This window comes from Vidua macroura, chromosome Z (assembly GCF_024509145.1).
Source record: "Vidua macroura isolate BioBank_ID:100142 chromosome Z, ASM2450914v1, whole genome shotgun sequence".
NCBI classification, from domain to species: domain Eukaryota; kingdom Metazoa; phylum Chordata; class Aves; order Passeriformes; family Viduidae; genus Vidua; species Vidua macroura.
Window position 1 is genome coordinate 39,779,033 of NC_071611.1, and position 16,078 is coordinate 39,795,110.

Genomic DNA, 16,078 nt, shown 5'->3' on the forward strand with positions numbered 1-16,078 from the left:
TCCTGCCAAGACTCCAAGTCACTGCAGGCTTGTGTACAAAGAAATCTGTTGTGTAAGAGAATAAGCTTGCTTCTGAAGTAAAGGTGCTGCTGAAAGTAGGCCAGATTTCTGATGTAGTTCTATATGTCCTGGGAGAACGGGGATTTTGTGTGTTTTGTTTTGCTTTCCTTTCAATTGTAAGTGTTTCAGTGTGTGTCTCAGGGGTCCATGGCCTAAGGAAACTCAAGCAGCCACATCTTAAACTGCAGCTAATGAGGACAGCTGAGATGTGCTCCTTCCAGAAGGGGATGAATCCAGACAGCTGCCTGCTTAGGCAGGATTTTCCCTCTGTGACTTTGAAGGTACAGGTGATGGAGGGAGAAGTGCTTCTAAAAGGATTGTCTAACTAGACTTAGCCTGGAAGCAGCTGGAACAGGCTAACTGTTTTGTTAGCCTAGTTAATGAATGAGGTATAGTCACTTCATGTGTGAGTGGCTGGGACTTTGGGAATGAAGAGCAATTCTGGGTAAAGAGGAACTGGATTAATGCGTGTCATTATAACTTCTTTTTAATTAAATGTGTTCAGACTGTCATTTCTTGGGCAGAATTCAAGTATACCAGCAGACCTGGCCCTTAGGGTATGAGTTCTTATGGATTATGTTTTGCGTGGATTTGTGTTATTTGCATGGGGCTTTTGTGTTTCACAGTAATTTAAAAAAATAAAATTGGGTACAGTTGGTGTTTCTTCTGTATCTTCTTGCATGCTTCCCCTGTTGTAGCAGAGTACAACAATGTCAATAATGCTCTCTTCCCCTCCTAGAGTCTGACAAGTGATAAGATTTCCAATCTTACCCTGCTTGGAATGCCTTATACAACAGAGCACGATGACTTCATTCTCTTCAAATGCTTCTTTGAAATTCTGAAGCTGCAGCTGCAGCAGCTGCTAAAGCTGGTGCTACTGAGATGCTGTTGCTACAAATAATGAATTTGTGTTTTCTTCGCCTTTGTGTGTTTGCAAGGCTCTGTGTCCAATATCAGGTGGTCAGCTTTTTGGATGTGTGAAGATCACACTCCTTGATCAGAGTATCATGTGCTGGAGACCTAGGTCATGGAGGGTTCCCAGCCCTTATGGGGTTGGGAAATGTGGGTATGTGTGACAGTCAGTCTTTTATATGAATGGTAACAAAACGTTGGAAAAGGAGAATGTTTAGCTTCTAAACTGAGTGTTACAATGGGAGAATGGAAAGCCCAAATGAGGAATGTATTCCATGGTAGTCTGTGCCCTGCCTGTCATAGGATGTTGTGATGAATTGCTCTCACTTTTGATTTTTCCTTTAAGTTATGTGAGATCTGAACAGGCTAGCACTCACTCTAGTTTTGTTTCTTTTTTTTTTTTTGTTTCTTCCCTTTCTCTCAGAGCAATTTGTGAAGATGGTGCCAGAATACCATGTAGTTCATCCGGCAAGAGTAGATGCAAGTGGGCATTTTCTTTCTTTTAATCTACACCATCACATTCCAAGTCTGAGGAAGAAGAGATACCTTGGAAAAAGTGAAAATGTGGTATACTACAAAATTAATCATGAGGAGAAAGATGTGTTTTTTAATTTGACTGTCCACATGGGATTTCTTTCCCATAACTATGTAGTAGAAAGGAGACGTGGCAACCACACCAGAGCGAAGATTTCAGCTCGCTCAGGAGTTCCTTGCCATTTCCTTGGCACAGCATGGCAGCATGGCTCTGGCAGTGGGACAGCAGCAATCAGCACTTGCAGTGGCCTGGTAAGTGGTGTGATCTTTGCTGGGGTTCTGGGCTGTTTGTGATGTCATTAGAGCTGAGCTGGTATGAATGTGTCTGCTAAGAAACTGGATGAGCCAGTCTGATGCCTTACTAACTCAGAAAGAATGTTTAATTCTATGGATGTTTGGATTTTTTGAAGAATCAGAAAGTCAAAAGGTGATGCTGAGGCCCCTTGGCACTTACTTTTAGCTAGATTTTTTTTTTTTGGTGATTTGGACTGAAGGTTTCTATCAGTCCTACAGCTTGAAGCCATCCAAATATTGAGTCATTGCTTTGATTCCATTAGTAGTTGGATTGCCTTTCCAATGCATCTGATTAAGAGCTTCTGTTCTGTTTTCCTCTAAAAGGAATGTAGCTCAAGTACACTGCTCTGTGAATCACACCCAGGGCTGGTGGGTTGGGAAAACGCAATTGTTTCCCTATGAACTGCACTGCAGCTTCAAATATAAATGATAGGTTAGTTGCAACCTTAGCCAGAGCTTTGAATTCAAGTGTTAACCACTGGTAGGCATCTCTCATGTCAAAGAGCACTTCTAAGGCTGGAGCTTGAAGTCAAATATTTCTTGATATCCTGTGGTTCACACTGAGACAAGGAGATGGAAACCTTTTATTTTCCATGCTTTTTGTTTTTTAATCAGGGCCATAGCTTTGGTTTGTGCTAGAGCATGAGGCTGAGTATGCCTTTCTGGAGGGGAAGAAGGAACAAACTGCTTGAGTGTGAAGCAAGGTGTGTAAACTGGCATGTGTAAGGGAGAGGGAGAACCTCTCCCTTACAATGTGAGAGGGAGAACCCAAAGGGTTTGTGGAGTGTGCAGGCAGAGGTGGTGATGAAAGGCGTGCAGCGTGCATATGCTCTCCTGCCTTGACTCCACATGCCTGGAGTGGTGGTGAATGACAATGTTTGAGAGCCCCTGAAGCAGAGGACTGATGCCTTTTGGCCAACATGTCTCAAATCTGCAGGAGACTGGGGACTGGTGCTTCATTTCTGAGCCTGAATACCAGGGTGAGTGAAATGTAAAGTGTAACCTTTCCCTGCTAATGTGTCAGTATCAAAGTGTGTTCCTTGCTGTTGAGCTGTGTGAAGCTTTCAGAAACTGTGGAAATTCTTCTGGCAGTGTGTGAGAAACAACATGAAGACAGCACTGGTATATATGAATTAGGAAACTCTGGAGTTTCTAGAAGTGCTGATAACACATTTGGTGTGTTTCCTGGAGAAACAAACCATTGCTTGAGGCCAGAAGTTGCAGTCCCACAGGTATGAAGATCAGGGATTTTATTTTCTAGGTTACATTTCCAGTGGGGACCAACTTATCATAATTTCTCCAAAACATGTTTTAGTCATGCAGGGTCAGTAAGTAAAAGGAGATATGATGATGTAAGTAGTTCCTTTGGTTGTTTTGTTTTGTGCTTTATCAGAATGTCTTTGTTATTTTTCAGTAGGATGAGAGCTTGAAAATGAGTTGCTAGATCTTCATTATGTCTTTGGAAGTATTTAGTCTTCAACGAGAACTAAATAAAAAATGCAATTTGCATTTTAAATCCAGCTTGGTAATATCCTTTAAAGTTATCCTTTCATTTGTGTTACAAACTTTTTGACTTTTATTTTCACTTGAAGGTTGTGAAAAAACACTTGAATCAGAAAAATCACTGTTGAGGTTTTGTGTTCCCAACCTGCCCCAAAATGAAACTTTGAAAATATATAATCATAAATTAATTCAGGTTGAATAAATTAATTTTGCCTCTGGGTAAAAACAAGATGGTTTTGATATTATGATTTTTGAAGTCCGGAAGTTGTTGCTCTGAAGAGGTTGCAGTAAGAGTTGGGTCTGTATCTTGATTCCCCTGGGTGCCACAAGATGGGGAAAGGTGATTTTGCTTGCCTTTCCCCTGAAAGCTTTCCAAAAGACCTAATGTCATATGAGAACATCTTTTGATTAATAATTTTGTCAGCTATGAGAAATGAAATCTGATTTTCATATTAAAAATGTAACATTTCTGAAACTTTTTTGTTTGTGGTTGTTTCCACATTTCTGAGTTCTAGTGCTGATTTATTTTCATCGTGGTGATCCTCAATTTTTTGCTCTTTGGCATCAAGTCTATTTCTGCTTTATTTTCTTTCTAGGTTGAGCTGTGTTTTTCTATTGAAAATACTTTTTTCCATTTACTCTTGTGAAAGAGGGGAGAAGAATGAAGGAGAACTGAGATTGAGTAAACATCATGAAATTATAGAAACTTGCTTCAGATACTAAAGTAACCTATGGCATGAGGAGAAATTAATAGCTTGTTTGCTGTGGTAAAACTATGCTGATATGTTCAAGCCTCAGAACCCAAGAGCTGGTGAAAACCAGTGTCTTAACCTTTAAATACTGGGAGCAGGAATGTTAGTGGTGCTCCTTCCCTGATGCTGTTTGGTCTTGACACTTCAGGTTCATCATCAGATTAAAGCCTACTGTGCTTTTGTTGCTGAGGCATTTTTTAATAAGCTTGGTGAAGCACCAATTTACCACGGTAATGCATGACAGGAAATTCTGTGATTCCTAAACTTGATTTTTTTTGCTTTCTTAGTCATTGGAGCTGGTAAAAAAAATACATATACAACTGGAAAATACTGATTTGATTAAATGAATATGTTTTATGGAATATCCTCTTGGTTGTCATTTTTAGTGTTAAATGGTTGCATTATTATTTTGTAATTTTGCTCAAGTGAATTGCTTAAGAATATGTCCACCCCCATTTTACAAATGGTGGCCTGAATTGGAGCAAAATAAAATCCTAAAGATGCCTGTGGGAGGGGAATCCTAGTACTAGTACTCTTTGTGGAATAACTTCTCATTCTGGGCTTGTTTGATTTGCATTTGACCACTTCTTAATTTCCAGGACAACAGTGGTGTATAAGAGCCAAAAAAAGATGTGTGCTGTAGGTTTGTGTTTGCCATAAAAATCACTCACAAACAGAAAATCTAGAAATGTATTTCATCTCCCTTTCATTTTCACTTTGAAATATATTCCTGCTTCCCTTGGCATTACACAGACATTGCTGATGTATTTTTTTATGTACACAAAATGGCCTGCAAGGGAAACAACAGAATGATAGATGTGAGATATAAGAATGGGTGGCACAGTCATTGCGTGACATTGTTCTTTTTTTAAAAAAAAGTAACTGTGTCTCTGTTTTCAGAAGTATATATGGGAAAAAAATTCATACAGGGATTTGATCAGATTTGGGCAAGGGGATACAGAGGATAATTAACAGAGATCTGGAGGAAATAAGATGTAATTTCCAAATCAATTTTTTTCTTACACCTTGTGAATTCTCAGTTTCCCTTTCATGCTAAATAGATCATGACCTTCTTAGCAGGTTGAAGAACATGATGCTGTAATCTCTGTCTCTTTCTCTATGGGTCAGTTGCTTAGTAAAGTCTTTTGCACTTCTGAGCATTTTTGAATAATGCATGTGTTAACATGGTCAGAGTGGGACAGACCTCGCTGTTTATTTTGGGTCACACTTGGATGAGGGAATCCTGGAGGGGAAGTCACTACTAGAACACATGAAACATCAAACTGCGGCACTTGGAAGGGGAGCAGACATGAAATCACCTAGATACATGAAAATTTCCAAGATGAAATAAAGGGAGAAATTTATTTGTTTTTATATCTTTGAGTGAAAATTATGTTTGGATTGGCTGTCTTGGCAGACTATTTAGGGCACTCTTCTAATAATGCTCTGAGTTTTCCCAGTGGCTTTCCACAGAAGGCTACAATGAACTTTCCCAATATTAATTTCTTAATTGTCAGTTGTGTGCCAGTTCTGAAAATCCCTTGTGTTGGAGCAGTGGTGTCAGCTTGTCCTCTCAGTCGGGCTGGGAGTGAGCAAAGCCCAGTGAAGTTGAATGAATACCTTAGGTTTATATACAGCAGTACCTTATGTTTATATGCACCGAGTCCTACAGAGCTGGGAAGTGAGTTTTCCTCTGATAGTCTATCCTCTTCATTAGGAACAAGGCCCTCTTTTATCCGTCAGTAACACAGACATTGTTTATAGTATTTTTAGATGACAAAGCATCATTAAGGCTTTGTTTTCTTGACACTTGTTTACAGAGCAGAGCTGCCAATCAACAGTTGCTTCAGGGGATGCATTTATCTTCAAAGGCAATGCAAGCATTAGCATGGAAAAGGGAGGAGAGTGGAAGCACATTAGTATGGAAATCTGTGCGAGTGTATCTGGCTAGGTCCTGTCCATACAGGACCTGTGGGAAGATCTTGCTTTGGCTGTCTCCAGCTAGTCAGAGGGTTGCCTCTGTCCTGGTGGTCATCACTGTTTTTAAGAAGTGCTGTGTGCCTTTGAAAAGATTTTTGGAAAGTTTCCCCCACCTCCATTCTTCCGTCTGTGCTGAGCCACAGTCAGGGCAGACCTTTGTGGACCTTTAATTGGTGGCTGTATGACTGTTTGTGTAGCAGCTGGTAGGAGATGCTCCAAGTGGGACCTCTCTGGGCACATCTTTGTCTGTCCTGACACCTGTGACAAATTAGTCACTGAAGTGGAGTGGTGACTGAATTTTGCTTGAATGTAACTATTCTGTATTGCAGGATATCACCATTGTATGAAGCCCAGAGTGAGCTCATACAGTTCCACCTGTCTTCTCAGTGTAGCTTTCATCTTTTGCAGACTTGCATCAGTTTGGGAGAATTCAGCATGATCTCTGTTCTCCTTTTACATACCAATAAGCTTTTCTAGTTGGTGTGAGATGCTTTCTTTATGTTGACCCACATGTTGCTGTCTTATGATCTGTCCCAAGTTGAACAGTTCTGTGCAGGTATCATAACAGTATTTTACTGATAGTGGGCTCTGTGACAGTGGTCTAATACCGCTGTTTAGACTTTCCTCTCCTATACATATAGAAAGCATCCTTCAACATACTGGACTTGGTATTTTCCTTAGGTGAGGTTTGAGAATAAAAGAACTTTTAAAACAGTTTTATAATATTTGTTCTAACATAATGGAAGAATAAAATGTCTTGATAAGCTTATAATACATATTTTTATCTGCTTCTGTATCTCCCAGCATTTGAGCTTGTTTGATTACTGACCATTTGTTTGTTAATCTGTTGTTAAAGGTAGGTACCAGGGTTTAGCAAAGCTAAAATGCTACACAGTTCACTCCTATAGCCCAGAAAAATAGCCATGTCTTTTTATTCACCTGTAATACACATGCAGCTAGTAGAATTGTTCCTCTTCCAATGGAAGTGTCTTTTGATTATTGAAAGTGGCAAAATGTGGCAGTGAGAAGACAGTTAAGGGGGCATGTAATGTTTTCCTCACTTAAACTTCTGACCGCCTGGAATTGGATTCAGTGCTGATCCCTGACTGGACACCCCCAGAACACATTTGAGCACGTGTACTGTTTAGGTGGCTGTTTTAATTTTACGAGTTGAATTGGAATGTATTCCAATTGCTTCGTAAGATACATGAATTCCATTCTGTGAACAAGGCTTCTGGGAGACAAAACTAGAAGTTCTTCAGGGGTCTCCTGCTCTTCTCTCATCTCTCCTTTCTTCCTCTAAGACAGTATCTTGCATCCTTCTTTGTCTTTCCCCTGAGGCATGGTACCGGGTGGGTCCTGTTTGTGTTTGGAATTATGGCCATATCTGCCTCTCTGCCAGTTGTGTCTTCTTACTTAGATGTCAGTGACATCTCCACTGCAGCCTCTTTTGGTTTGTCTGGCAAGGGATAATCTAGTGGAACCAAAATGTAGGAATGTAGTGTTTGGAGAATGGGAAGAATGAAGTCAAGCTGTCAGCATTTTCCTTGGGGATGAGAATTGCTCCATGGCTGGATACCATGGAGTTTCCACAGTGTGATGATTGCAATTTGGCTTGTTCTGGCAATCGTAAAGAAGGAAAGACCTGCCAGCTGACCTGGTTGTGTAGCTGCTGTACATCAAATGCTTCTCATATGCTGTAGTATGGAAAATACTGCAAGTAGAAAAATATACACTGAAAGTTAATGCAGTTTTTGCTGTGGCATCTGTTCTTTGTTGTGCTTGCTTTGCCTTGTGTCTCCATTATAGTAATAAATATCTGGGTATTCTCTTTGACTGACTAGTGTTATGGTTGTTTTGCATAGTTTTGTTTTTCTTTTTGAATATGATTCAAAGGCAGGATGTGTGGTGGTCTACCCCCATCTCCCAATAGATTCATCATTCATCATTTCATTAGTATTTGCTGCAGTACTTTAACATCCATCCCTTTTCTTTGTGTTTGAGCTTCAACTATCCATCTGCCAGCTCCCTTCCCCCGGTCTTTTGTCTGCAAAAATACTCTAATTGACAGGTCAAACAAATTTCATCAGTGACCTCAATACATGAGAATCTGGCTGCGTCTGTGGCTCCTACTTTTGGCCTTGTCACCTTTAACCAGAAGCTGGGTCTGACTGGAGCTTTTATAACATTGTGTTACATTTCAGTGGAGGAGTCATTGATGGGGTAGGTTAAAGTAAGGATTGGTCTTTGTGATCTGTGATTTGGATGGAGTACTCAGATTTAGAATGTTCCTTTAAGATAATGATTTTTTGAGAATATGAAAGGATGACTCTTATAAGGTAGTTTTAAGGAATCTTAATCTCTTGTTTAAATATGTATCTATATATTTGCTAATTATTTAGGAATAATGTTCATGTGCAGAGCTGTCAATCATCTTTCCAGTTTCCATGAGTCTTTGTAATCAATGTACTATGCCATGATTTCATTACCTTGGTGTCTTTTTATAAAACATTTATGTTTACTGAGGGAAGCCTGTGAGATTCAAGTTCAGGATGCAGAAGTAAAAAATATGCATAACATCTATTTTACTTTGATTCTTAATAATGTAAGGTTTGTAATATGGTCTGTTCTTTATTTCTTTTAGTATCTTCTATTATCTTTGTTGTCAAAGCCATTAAATTCTTAAGAATTTTGCAGGTAAAGGTGAGAACTTTTGATCAGTGAAATGATGGATGTGCACACTCAGCTTGGCCAGTGGCTCAGCACAGCTGTAAGTTGTTACTGAGTGAGGTGCAGTGCTACCCATGTCCCTGCTGATGGTGAGGAGCGCATGGAGAGTTCAGGAGAGATTGGAGGAAATTGCTATGACTGGGAAAATGGGGCGCATGTGAGAAGCAAATCTGTGGGGGACCAAGGCTTTGATAGTTCTGCTGTTTATAGAACTTTTTTTTCTTTACTTCATGTTCATGATGGCCTCTTCAGTTCTCTTTGTCTGTCAGAGAGGAGCAGCTGCAGTCCCTGCACAGTGTCAGCATCAGAACTTGGTTATATATATACATCAGACGTACATAGCCATGCAAATCTGTATTCATACATGTAGCTCTGTCACTGCAGAATGGCTCCACTGAAACTAAAGCTCTTGGGTTCAGATCTATTTCGTGAGCTGAGAAAGCTTCTGTCCTGTTGTATGTATTTCTTGTTACCAACCTGTGGCCAAAAAAATTGTTGTGTTTGTTTTTTTTTTCCTCAAGAATCTGATGCTTAACAATGGACCTACCCGACTCATTTGTTAATTGCAGCAGAATTTAAGTATTTAGTGATTTAGGGATATTTAGTTGCTTTACATACACACTGGCTCCAGGTGTGCTCTGGAGAAGGACAAGCATTAAAAATTAGTAAGTAGTCATGAAAACGCTTGTGGTCTTGGTTAAACAGTGGCTGTATTTAGACTCATCCATGGTGTGTTCCAGTTCTCATGGCAAACAGCAGATCCCTTATAAATTGCTTGTTGATGCATTGAAAGCCCAAGAGTAGATCTAAATTAATTCTAGTTAGAACTCACAGTAAAGGCTCATGCAGATGCAGCTTTGGGTTTCAAGATTCCTTTTTTCAAATTTCACTCCTCCCTTCCACCCCCTTTTGAAATGTATATATTTGAAACGAAGACAATTTTAAATGATCAGTCCAAACTTGAATCTCTGCTAATTTTTATGCAGTGTTAATTCTGTCTGTTTCCTTATCTAGAACAGTCATTGACCAAATCTGGTCAAAACCATAAAAATGGAGACTGTGGGTGAGTGTCTATTTTATCCAGCATCCTCTGTCCAGCAATGACTAAGTAAATATGCGGATATGAGTAAGAACATGGCAGTTGGCCATCTCCCATTTGGTCATCCGTGCTTCTGTTTTCAAGTCAGATAAAATTTTTGTTGGAAAACCTATTGATATATTAGTATTTTGCACATTATCTGGGCACCCCTTTACTCAGTGTTAGAAATATGAATCATTACATCTGAATTATAACACTTAAAAAATTCTTTAGATATATCTTCATTTGTTTTTCACTAGCTTTTTCTATCAGTTTTATTTGCTGCTTCTTGGAGTTGTTGTCCAACAATTCCTGTGGAGGACACAGTGAACAGTCAGACACCGAGCATAGTATCTGAGATTATTTATTCAGTGACATAGTGTATTCCTAATTATTTTTAATATTTCTTGATAATTCCAGACGCTTGCCAGGTTTGTTGGACGGCTGTTAAGATTAGTTTATTATATAGATCCAGTTTTTTTTCCTCATGAAGACAGCAGCTCAGGTTCTTTCTGCACAGTAGCAGATAGATCAGAGTCCATATGCTGCTTTTCCCCCTTTGCTGTACCAATTTTCATTCATCTGTTAATTAGATTTTTTTTTCTTTCTTGTCCAGCTGCTCACTCTTAGGAGTTTTCTGACATTCGTTGGTTGTCCTTTGTCCTTGCTTTAATAGCTTCTTTGAGTTTTCTAGTATCCTGTATAACAGATTGTAAATTAATTTTTAATCGAGATGTTAAGAAAAGGAAATTGGTTGAATGTGAAGAGTCATAGCCAAGATGCTTCATTATCAATAAAAAACACACATAAGCCATTAAGTTGCTTTTCCAAATGAAGTAATGTAAAATTGCAGAATTGCCAGCTGTGAGATCTAATCTGTCATTTCAGTTGACTGTGTAGAAGATTGGTAAATTTGTAGACAACGAGGAATCTTGAGTGGCAGGGAAGTAAATGGGTAAAATGAGCAAGTGGTGGAGAAGAACTCCAGCAAAGTGATGAGAAAGTAGCCTTTAACTCAAGACATCCCAAAGTGGAAGGTTTCCAGAACACCTGGAGGTCAGTGAGTGTGTCCTTTTGTCTGTGCTCTGTTCTTGCAGCCTTTTGATAAAAATCTGCCTCTGTCTGCTGATGAAGCTACTGAGTTTGAAGCATCTTTATTTTAATCCAGTCTGGCCATTGCTGTGTTCTTATGGCACAGGGTTTACAGCAGGCTTTCACCAACCTGGAGTAGTTTGCCATATCTGTATTTTAACATAGGTGCCTTCTCTTGAAAGTTGTGTGTGGAGTGGAAAGCAAGAATTGCTTGTTGTTGCTGCCATAAGGCATAAGAAATTATTTTAAATACAGGTTCTTTCTGGCTTTATTTTCTATGTGGAGTCTGGATGTCCTTTGTTAGATCTTTGTGCTCAAAGAGCCTAAGTAGATCTTAATGTTTATTAAACTGTTTTTGCCATATCTATAGACAACACCAAAGTGTTTTATCTGCATTGCCTGCATATTTTACAACAGCTGTTATCTTTTTCTGAGTAATTTATAATCAAAAGGAGAAACTGTATTTCTTATTACATCATGTCAGTTTAGAGTGGCTGAGTACTTCCTGAGATTTTTTGATGTATCTTTATATAATGTTGTTAAATCACAGCTGATGGCAGATGCTTGTCGAAAAACAACAGGTGTGTTATAATCCTTTTTTCATCAAAATGCACAGCTCAGGTTACTGCTGCTTCTTGGAAGCAGGACCCCAGTCCGAGCCGTCAGAAAAAAAAGGGGTAAATTAGAAAAGTACAGGTTTCTCCTTACATGTAGAACTACATGTTTCTTATTTTATTGCTAGCTGAGCTACAGAGACGGCATGCCACTTGTTTATCCAATTAAGTGTTCTCTTTCAAATCAGGAAATGGATTTCACTTGGCTTTGGAAAAGAGATCAAAAGTCTGAGAGTAGTAATAGTTCAGGAGAGAAATGCCAAGGAATGTTATGAAGCTAAATGACCATTACTGCACCTGTGAAAGCAATCCAACTCTAAGGAGGTAATGAAACAGGAGAGTGTAAATTAGCTATGACTAACCACAAAGCCTCTGCCTGCAGTAGCAATCACTGCCTTGCAGGAAATCGGTCTCTGTCTATTCAAATAATATAAAATTTAATATTAATATTTTAGTAAGATAAAATAGAGATAACATTAAATGCATTAAATGTCATGCCAGATGATCGGCTACAGTTATTTACCCAAGTGAGGTTTTAGGCTATTAAATTTATTTTGCACCAGTATTCTGAATTGCTTTAGAAAAGAGTATTATCTCCAGCCCAGTTGTATTATCTTTTTGCCCATTTTCTCATAATTAGGACACATCATCTTCTGGCAAGGCAGCAGAGCAGCTTTTGGCATAGTCTCTTCGTGTTATGGCTGTGAATGTTGCTTTATACGGTACTATTTCTAGTTAACTTGATTATCATAATACTTCTCAAGAAATGTGTTCTGTAAAGGACTGAATGACAATTAGATATTGTAAAATATAAACAAGCCAAGTTTGTTTATGTCAAGCTTCTTTATGGAGACTGGAGCTAGCTGAACTGAGTTGCGTTTTTTCATCCTTTACAAATGTTTTGTGTTTCCCCATCACTAAGAGCTTCTATTCTCTGAACTATAAAGTCCTATGTAACAATTGAATTGAAAGCCATTATTCATCCAGACAAGCCAGTGTGAAGACTCAAGATGCAGAACATAGAGATGAAGTGACGTACAAAGTCTGTAAGTGGATAAATGGTGTGCAAATTAGAAGCCCAAATGAGAAAAACACATTAGGCATAATAGCTGACATTCACACAGTAGATGGATTTCTGTGAAGTGCAGGAATTTGTGAATTGTCCATCTCCCACTGGCATTCTTAGCCCTCACACAAGCTATTTTTTGTGTACAAGTCAGGAGATCAGAATGATCTAAATTAAAAATAAAACCAAAAATTCAAAGCAGAAAACCTCCACTATCTCACCCCTCTTCCTCCAAACCCTTAAGCTTCAACCACGTTTCTTAGTGCCTTTCTTTTTAATTTTTTAACCTGATTACAAGACAAGATCTCATGAGGAGTTTAACCTGAACATGGCAGTAGATCGACCTGTTTATCTGTCTAGGATCTGCAGCAGTGCCACAGAGAATGGAGTAGTATTCTTCACTGTCATTTGTCGTTCCACTGTAGAAATAAATCAGTCATTAATTTATACTTGCACGGTTCATCTACCATTGGTGAAGTGCCACCATTGCTAACTGGAGTCCTGTGAGGCATTTGGGAATTGCCCATCATCCTCCCTACCCACCTGGCTGCATCCCAGTAACTGGGCTAATGATATCCGGCAAGGTGAGTATGTGTTTATTTGTGTGCAGCATTTACTCTTGTGTATTTGGGATGTGTCAGGAGTGTGATAGCTCTGCATTTTGGAGCACTGTGTCACTTGGGGTGACACATTGCAGTTTCATGGTATTACTGGGAGAAAAAAAACTGTTCATGTGCTCCATGAAGTCTCTGTTCTGGGGCTGCTTTTATTTAAAATTTTCATTGATACTCATGGGACAAGAATCAATAATGTGTGATGAACTTTGCTCAGGATGCAGATCTAGAAGGTATCATCAGTATGGAGAAGGACCAGGATATTGTCTCATTAAACCAGGAAATGGTAGACGTGAAGTTGAAGAGGGGAGAATTCAAGTGTCATAGTGTGGAGTCTAGAGTCACAGACTTAGCAAATAATAGACATTTCTACCTTAAAAGCTCATCTGTTACAAGTGTGAGGCTAAGACTTGAATATATTTGCTTTATACTTTGTGGACTTTTTGGGGGGCAATTTGTTAGTAGAAGGATGTTACCTTGGAGGAAAAAAAAAAACATAAAAAGGAAAAAAGAACCTAGGATTTGAGCAGAGATTAGAAAAATATGGGAAAATGTGACTAAAGGTTCACTCAGGATACACCAGGCATTTCTCATCACTCCATTTGAAAAAAGGGTAAGAATCTGTGGGAAGTACCACATCTTATTTTACTATTCCCCAGGTGTTTGCTTTCAGCATTTTTGAGAAATAGGATGGGGGTAAGAGATGTTGGTCTGAGACTGTCCTTTTCTTCTTATGTGAGATTTAGTTTTTGTAAGGTAGAACTGGCAATTGGATTTGTAGATTTAGGGTTTTCCTTTTTGTCTTGTTTCTAGCTGCCCGAGTTCTGTTTTGAACACTGGGACCACAGTGATTTGTGAGGATTCACAGTCTCTTCTTGAAACATGCAGACTGATATCCTTGGGAAGACCTGTAAAACTAAGAAAACATAAATAAAGTTTTAAATTGTAGCATAAGAGATAAAGTAACAGTGGGAGATGATTTAGCCATACCTGGCACTATATGAAGGTAAGATTTCAGGAAGTCAAGACATCCTTTTTAAGCACTGCTCTGAAATCTGGTTGAAAACATCTTGTGTCCTTTCATGGGTGGTCTTTGTTCACTTCAACCTTACCTTTCTTTTAAGGATACAAAGACTAAAATGAAGGTAATACTCCAAATAATACTCCAAATGAAGATAATACCAAAGATTACCCAAAGGTTTCTGAGCCAAGTGAGATACCTAATAGGAGCTAAATTAACACACTTGTGGGTAACACAGGAAGGCAGGGGAGACAAGAAGTAACAGAGAGACAGAACTTTAAGACAAGGGGGGGGAAAAAAGAAAATGAGTGTTATTCATGCAGTTTATTGCAGAGTAAAGATCTTGGCAGCCATAAAGTTCTGTTGTCTGGGAACTGTTATGCACGGAAGCTGAGGCAGCATAGAGTGAGTACATCCAGAGGAGAGTAAGCATGGTAATATTCCTGTAGGGCTTGCATCAAGGGGTGTTTTGCTGCAGTGTAACTCAGCTTTGCAGCCAGGGAATCTGGCACATGCTGTTTGTGGCAGAAAAAGTTGTTCTGGGCAAAAAGCACATTTACAACAGGTTTATTTCAGGGTGTCCCATCTGCCTCCCTATCTGAAGTATTTATTTTCCTTAGTATTAAGTGTTTCTCTACTGATCACCACAGGTATACAGCAAGAGAAAATGAAGTGGATCCTGAAAACAAGGTTTGCATGAGGACTGTACTGTTTACCCCATACAATATCATTCTTTTATCCTCAGACTTTTACCCAACCTCTTTCCTTTGGAGCAACCAAAGGAAGGGTTACTGGGTGATTTAGCTCAGAAAAGCAGGGGAGTGCATCTTGGTACATTGATATGAGAAATGTGTGCTTTGGCATTTGATCCAGTGAAAGGAAGGAGAAAAATATGAGGTGCAAGCAGGGCTTAGGACGTTTTTATAACATCTTTCTTTGTCCCATTCTGAGATCAACTTACAGATGCAAATACATTTCATACCTGTCAACTCTAAACAGTGAACCCTGGGGAGTCATGATTGTATCATACCTTCTTGGTCAGTCTTCATTTAAGAATCTGTAAGCAGACCAATGAGGGTTGCTGCATCATTCAGGCAGGAAGCACTAAAGAGCATGAGTCCATCATAATTGTATTTACCAATATGTAACAGGAAAAGAATATCTCTTAAATTTTTCCTTTTGCTTTGGTCCTACTGTGGTTGCTGTGGTATTTTGTATCCATTAGAGTGTATGCTGTCAGAAGCAAGTTAACATTTCTCTCTTCACATAACCTTGACTTAAGACCCCTTTGTCCCTTCATGGCTTGACACACTGATGCTGTGTTGCTTTGTGAGTGCAGCTCTTTAGTGTAATGGCAGCTTCCAGGTGTCACTTCTCACTCTGCCCTGTGTGGTGTGGCCTCTTCTGTTCTTCTGTTCTTCCCTTGCTCTGGCTTTTGTTGCTCCCTCTGACCCCTGCTTGCAGGTGTGGCCACTATTTGCATGACCTCTCTAGTCCAAAAACAAGGATGGCATTGGATTTGGAAGTAGTCTGGCCACCCTTTCCCCCCTCCAGTGGCATCCTTTTATTCTCTTCAGCAAAGTGCTGTGGTGCCGTTGGGCAGTATCAGAAATATTAGATTGCAGGAGAAGGCTGTTAGAGAGCAGAGGTCCCACACACTGAGGGAGTGTGGGGATGATGGGGTACAAGTTAGTCTAAATACAGCCTCTGACTCTTGAAATTGCATAGGCTTCAATTACTGCTTTCTGTCTTTTCTTGGTGTCTCCTGGGTCATATCCTTGCTTATCAGCAGGAGTGTGGAAACCTGGGAGTGACTGGAGGTGCTGCC

At 39.5% G+C, this 16,078-nt stretch overlaps 1 protein-coding gene across 1 annotated transcript in view; it reads left to right on the plus strand.

The window, feature by feature from the left end:
* ADAMTS12 (ADAM metallopeptidase with thrombospondin type 1 motif 12) overlaps positions 1 to 16,078 on the plus strand; it is a 142,462-nt gene that overhangs the window by 3,401 nt on the left and 122,983 nt on the right. The window contains exon 2 of the mRNA XM_054004193.1: positions 1,397 to 1,758. Within this exon, the coding sequence (XP_053860168.1) occupies positions 1,397 to 1,758 (362 nt within the window). The remainder of the gene's footprint in view (positions 1 to 1,396; positions 1,759 to 16,078) is intronic.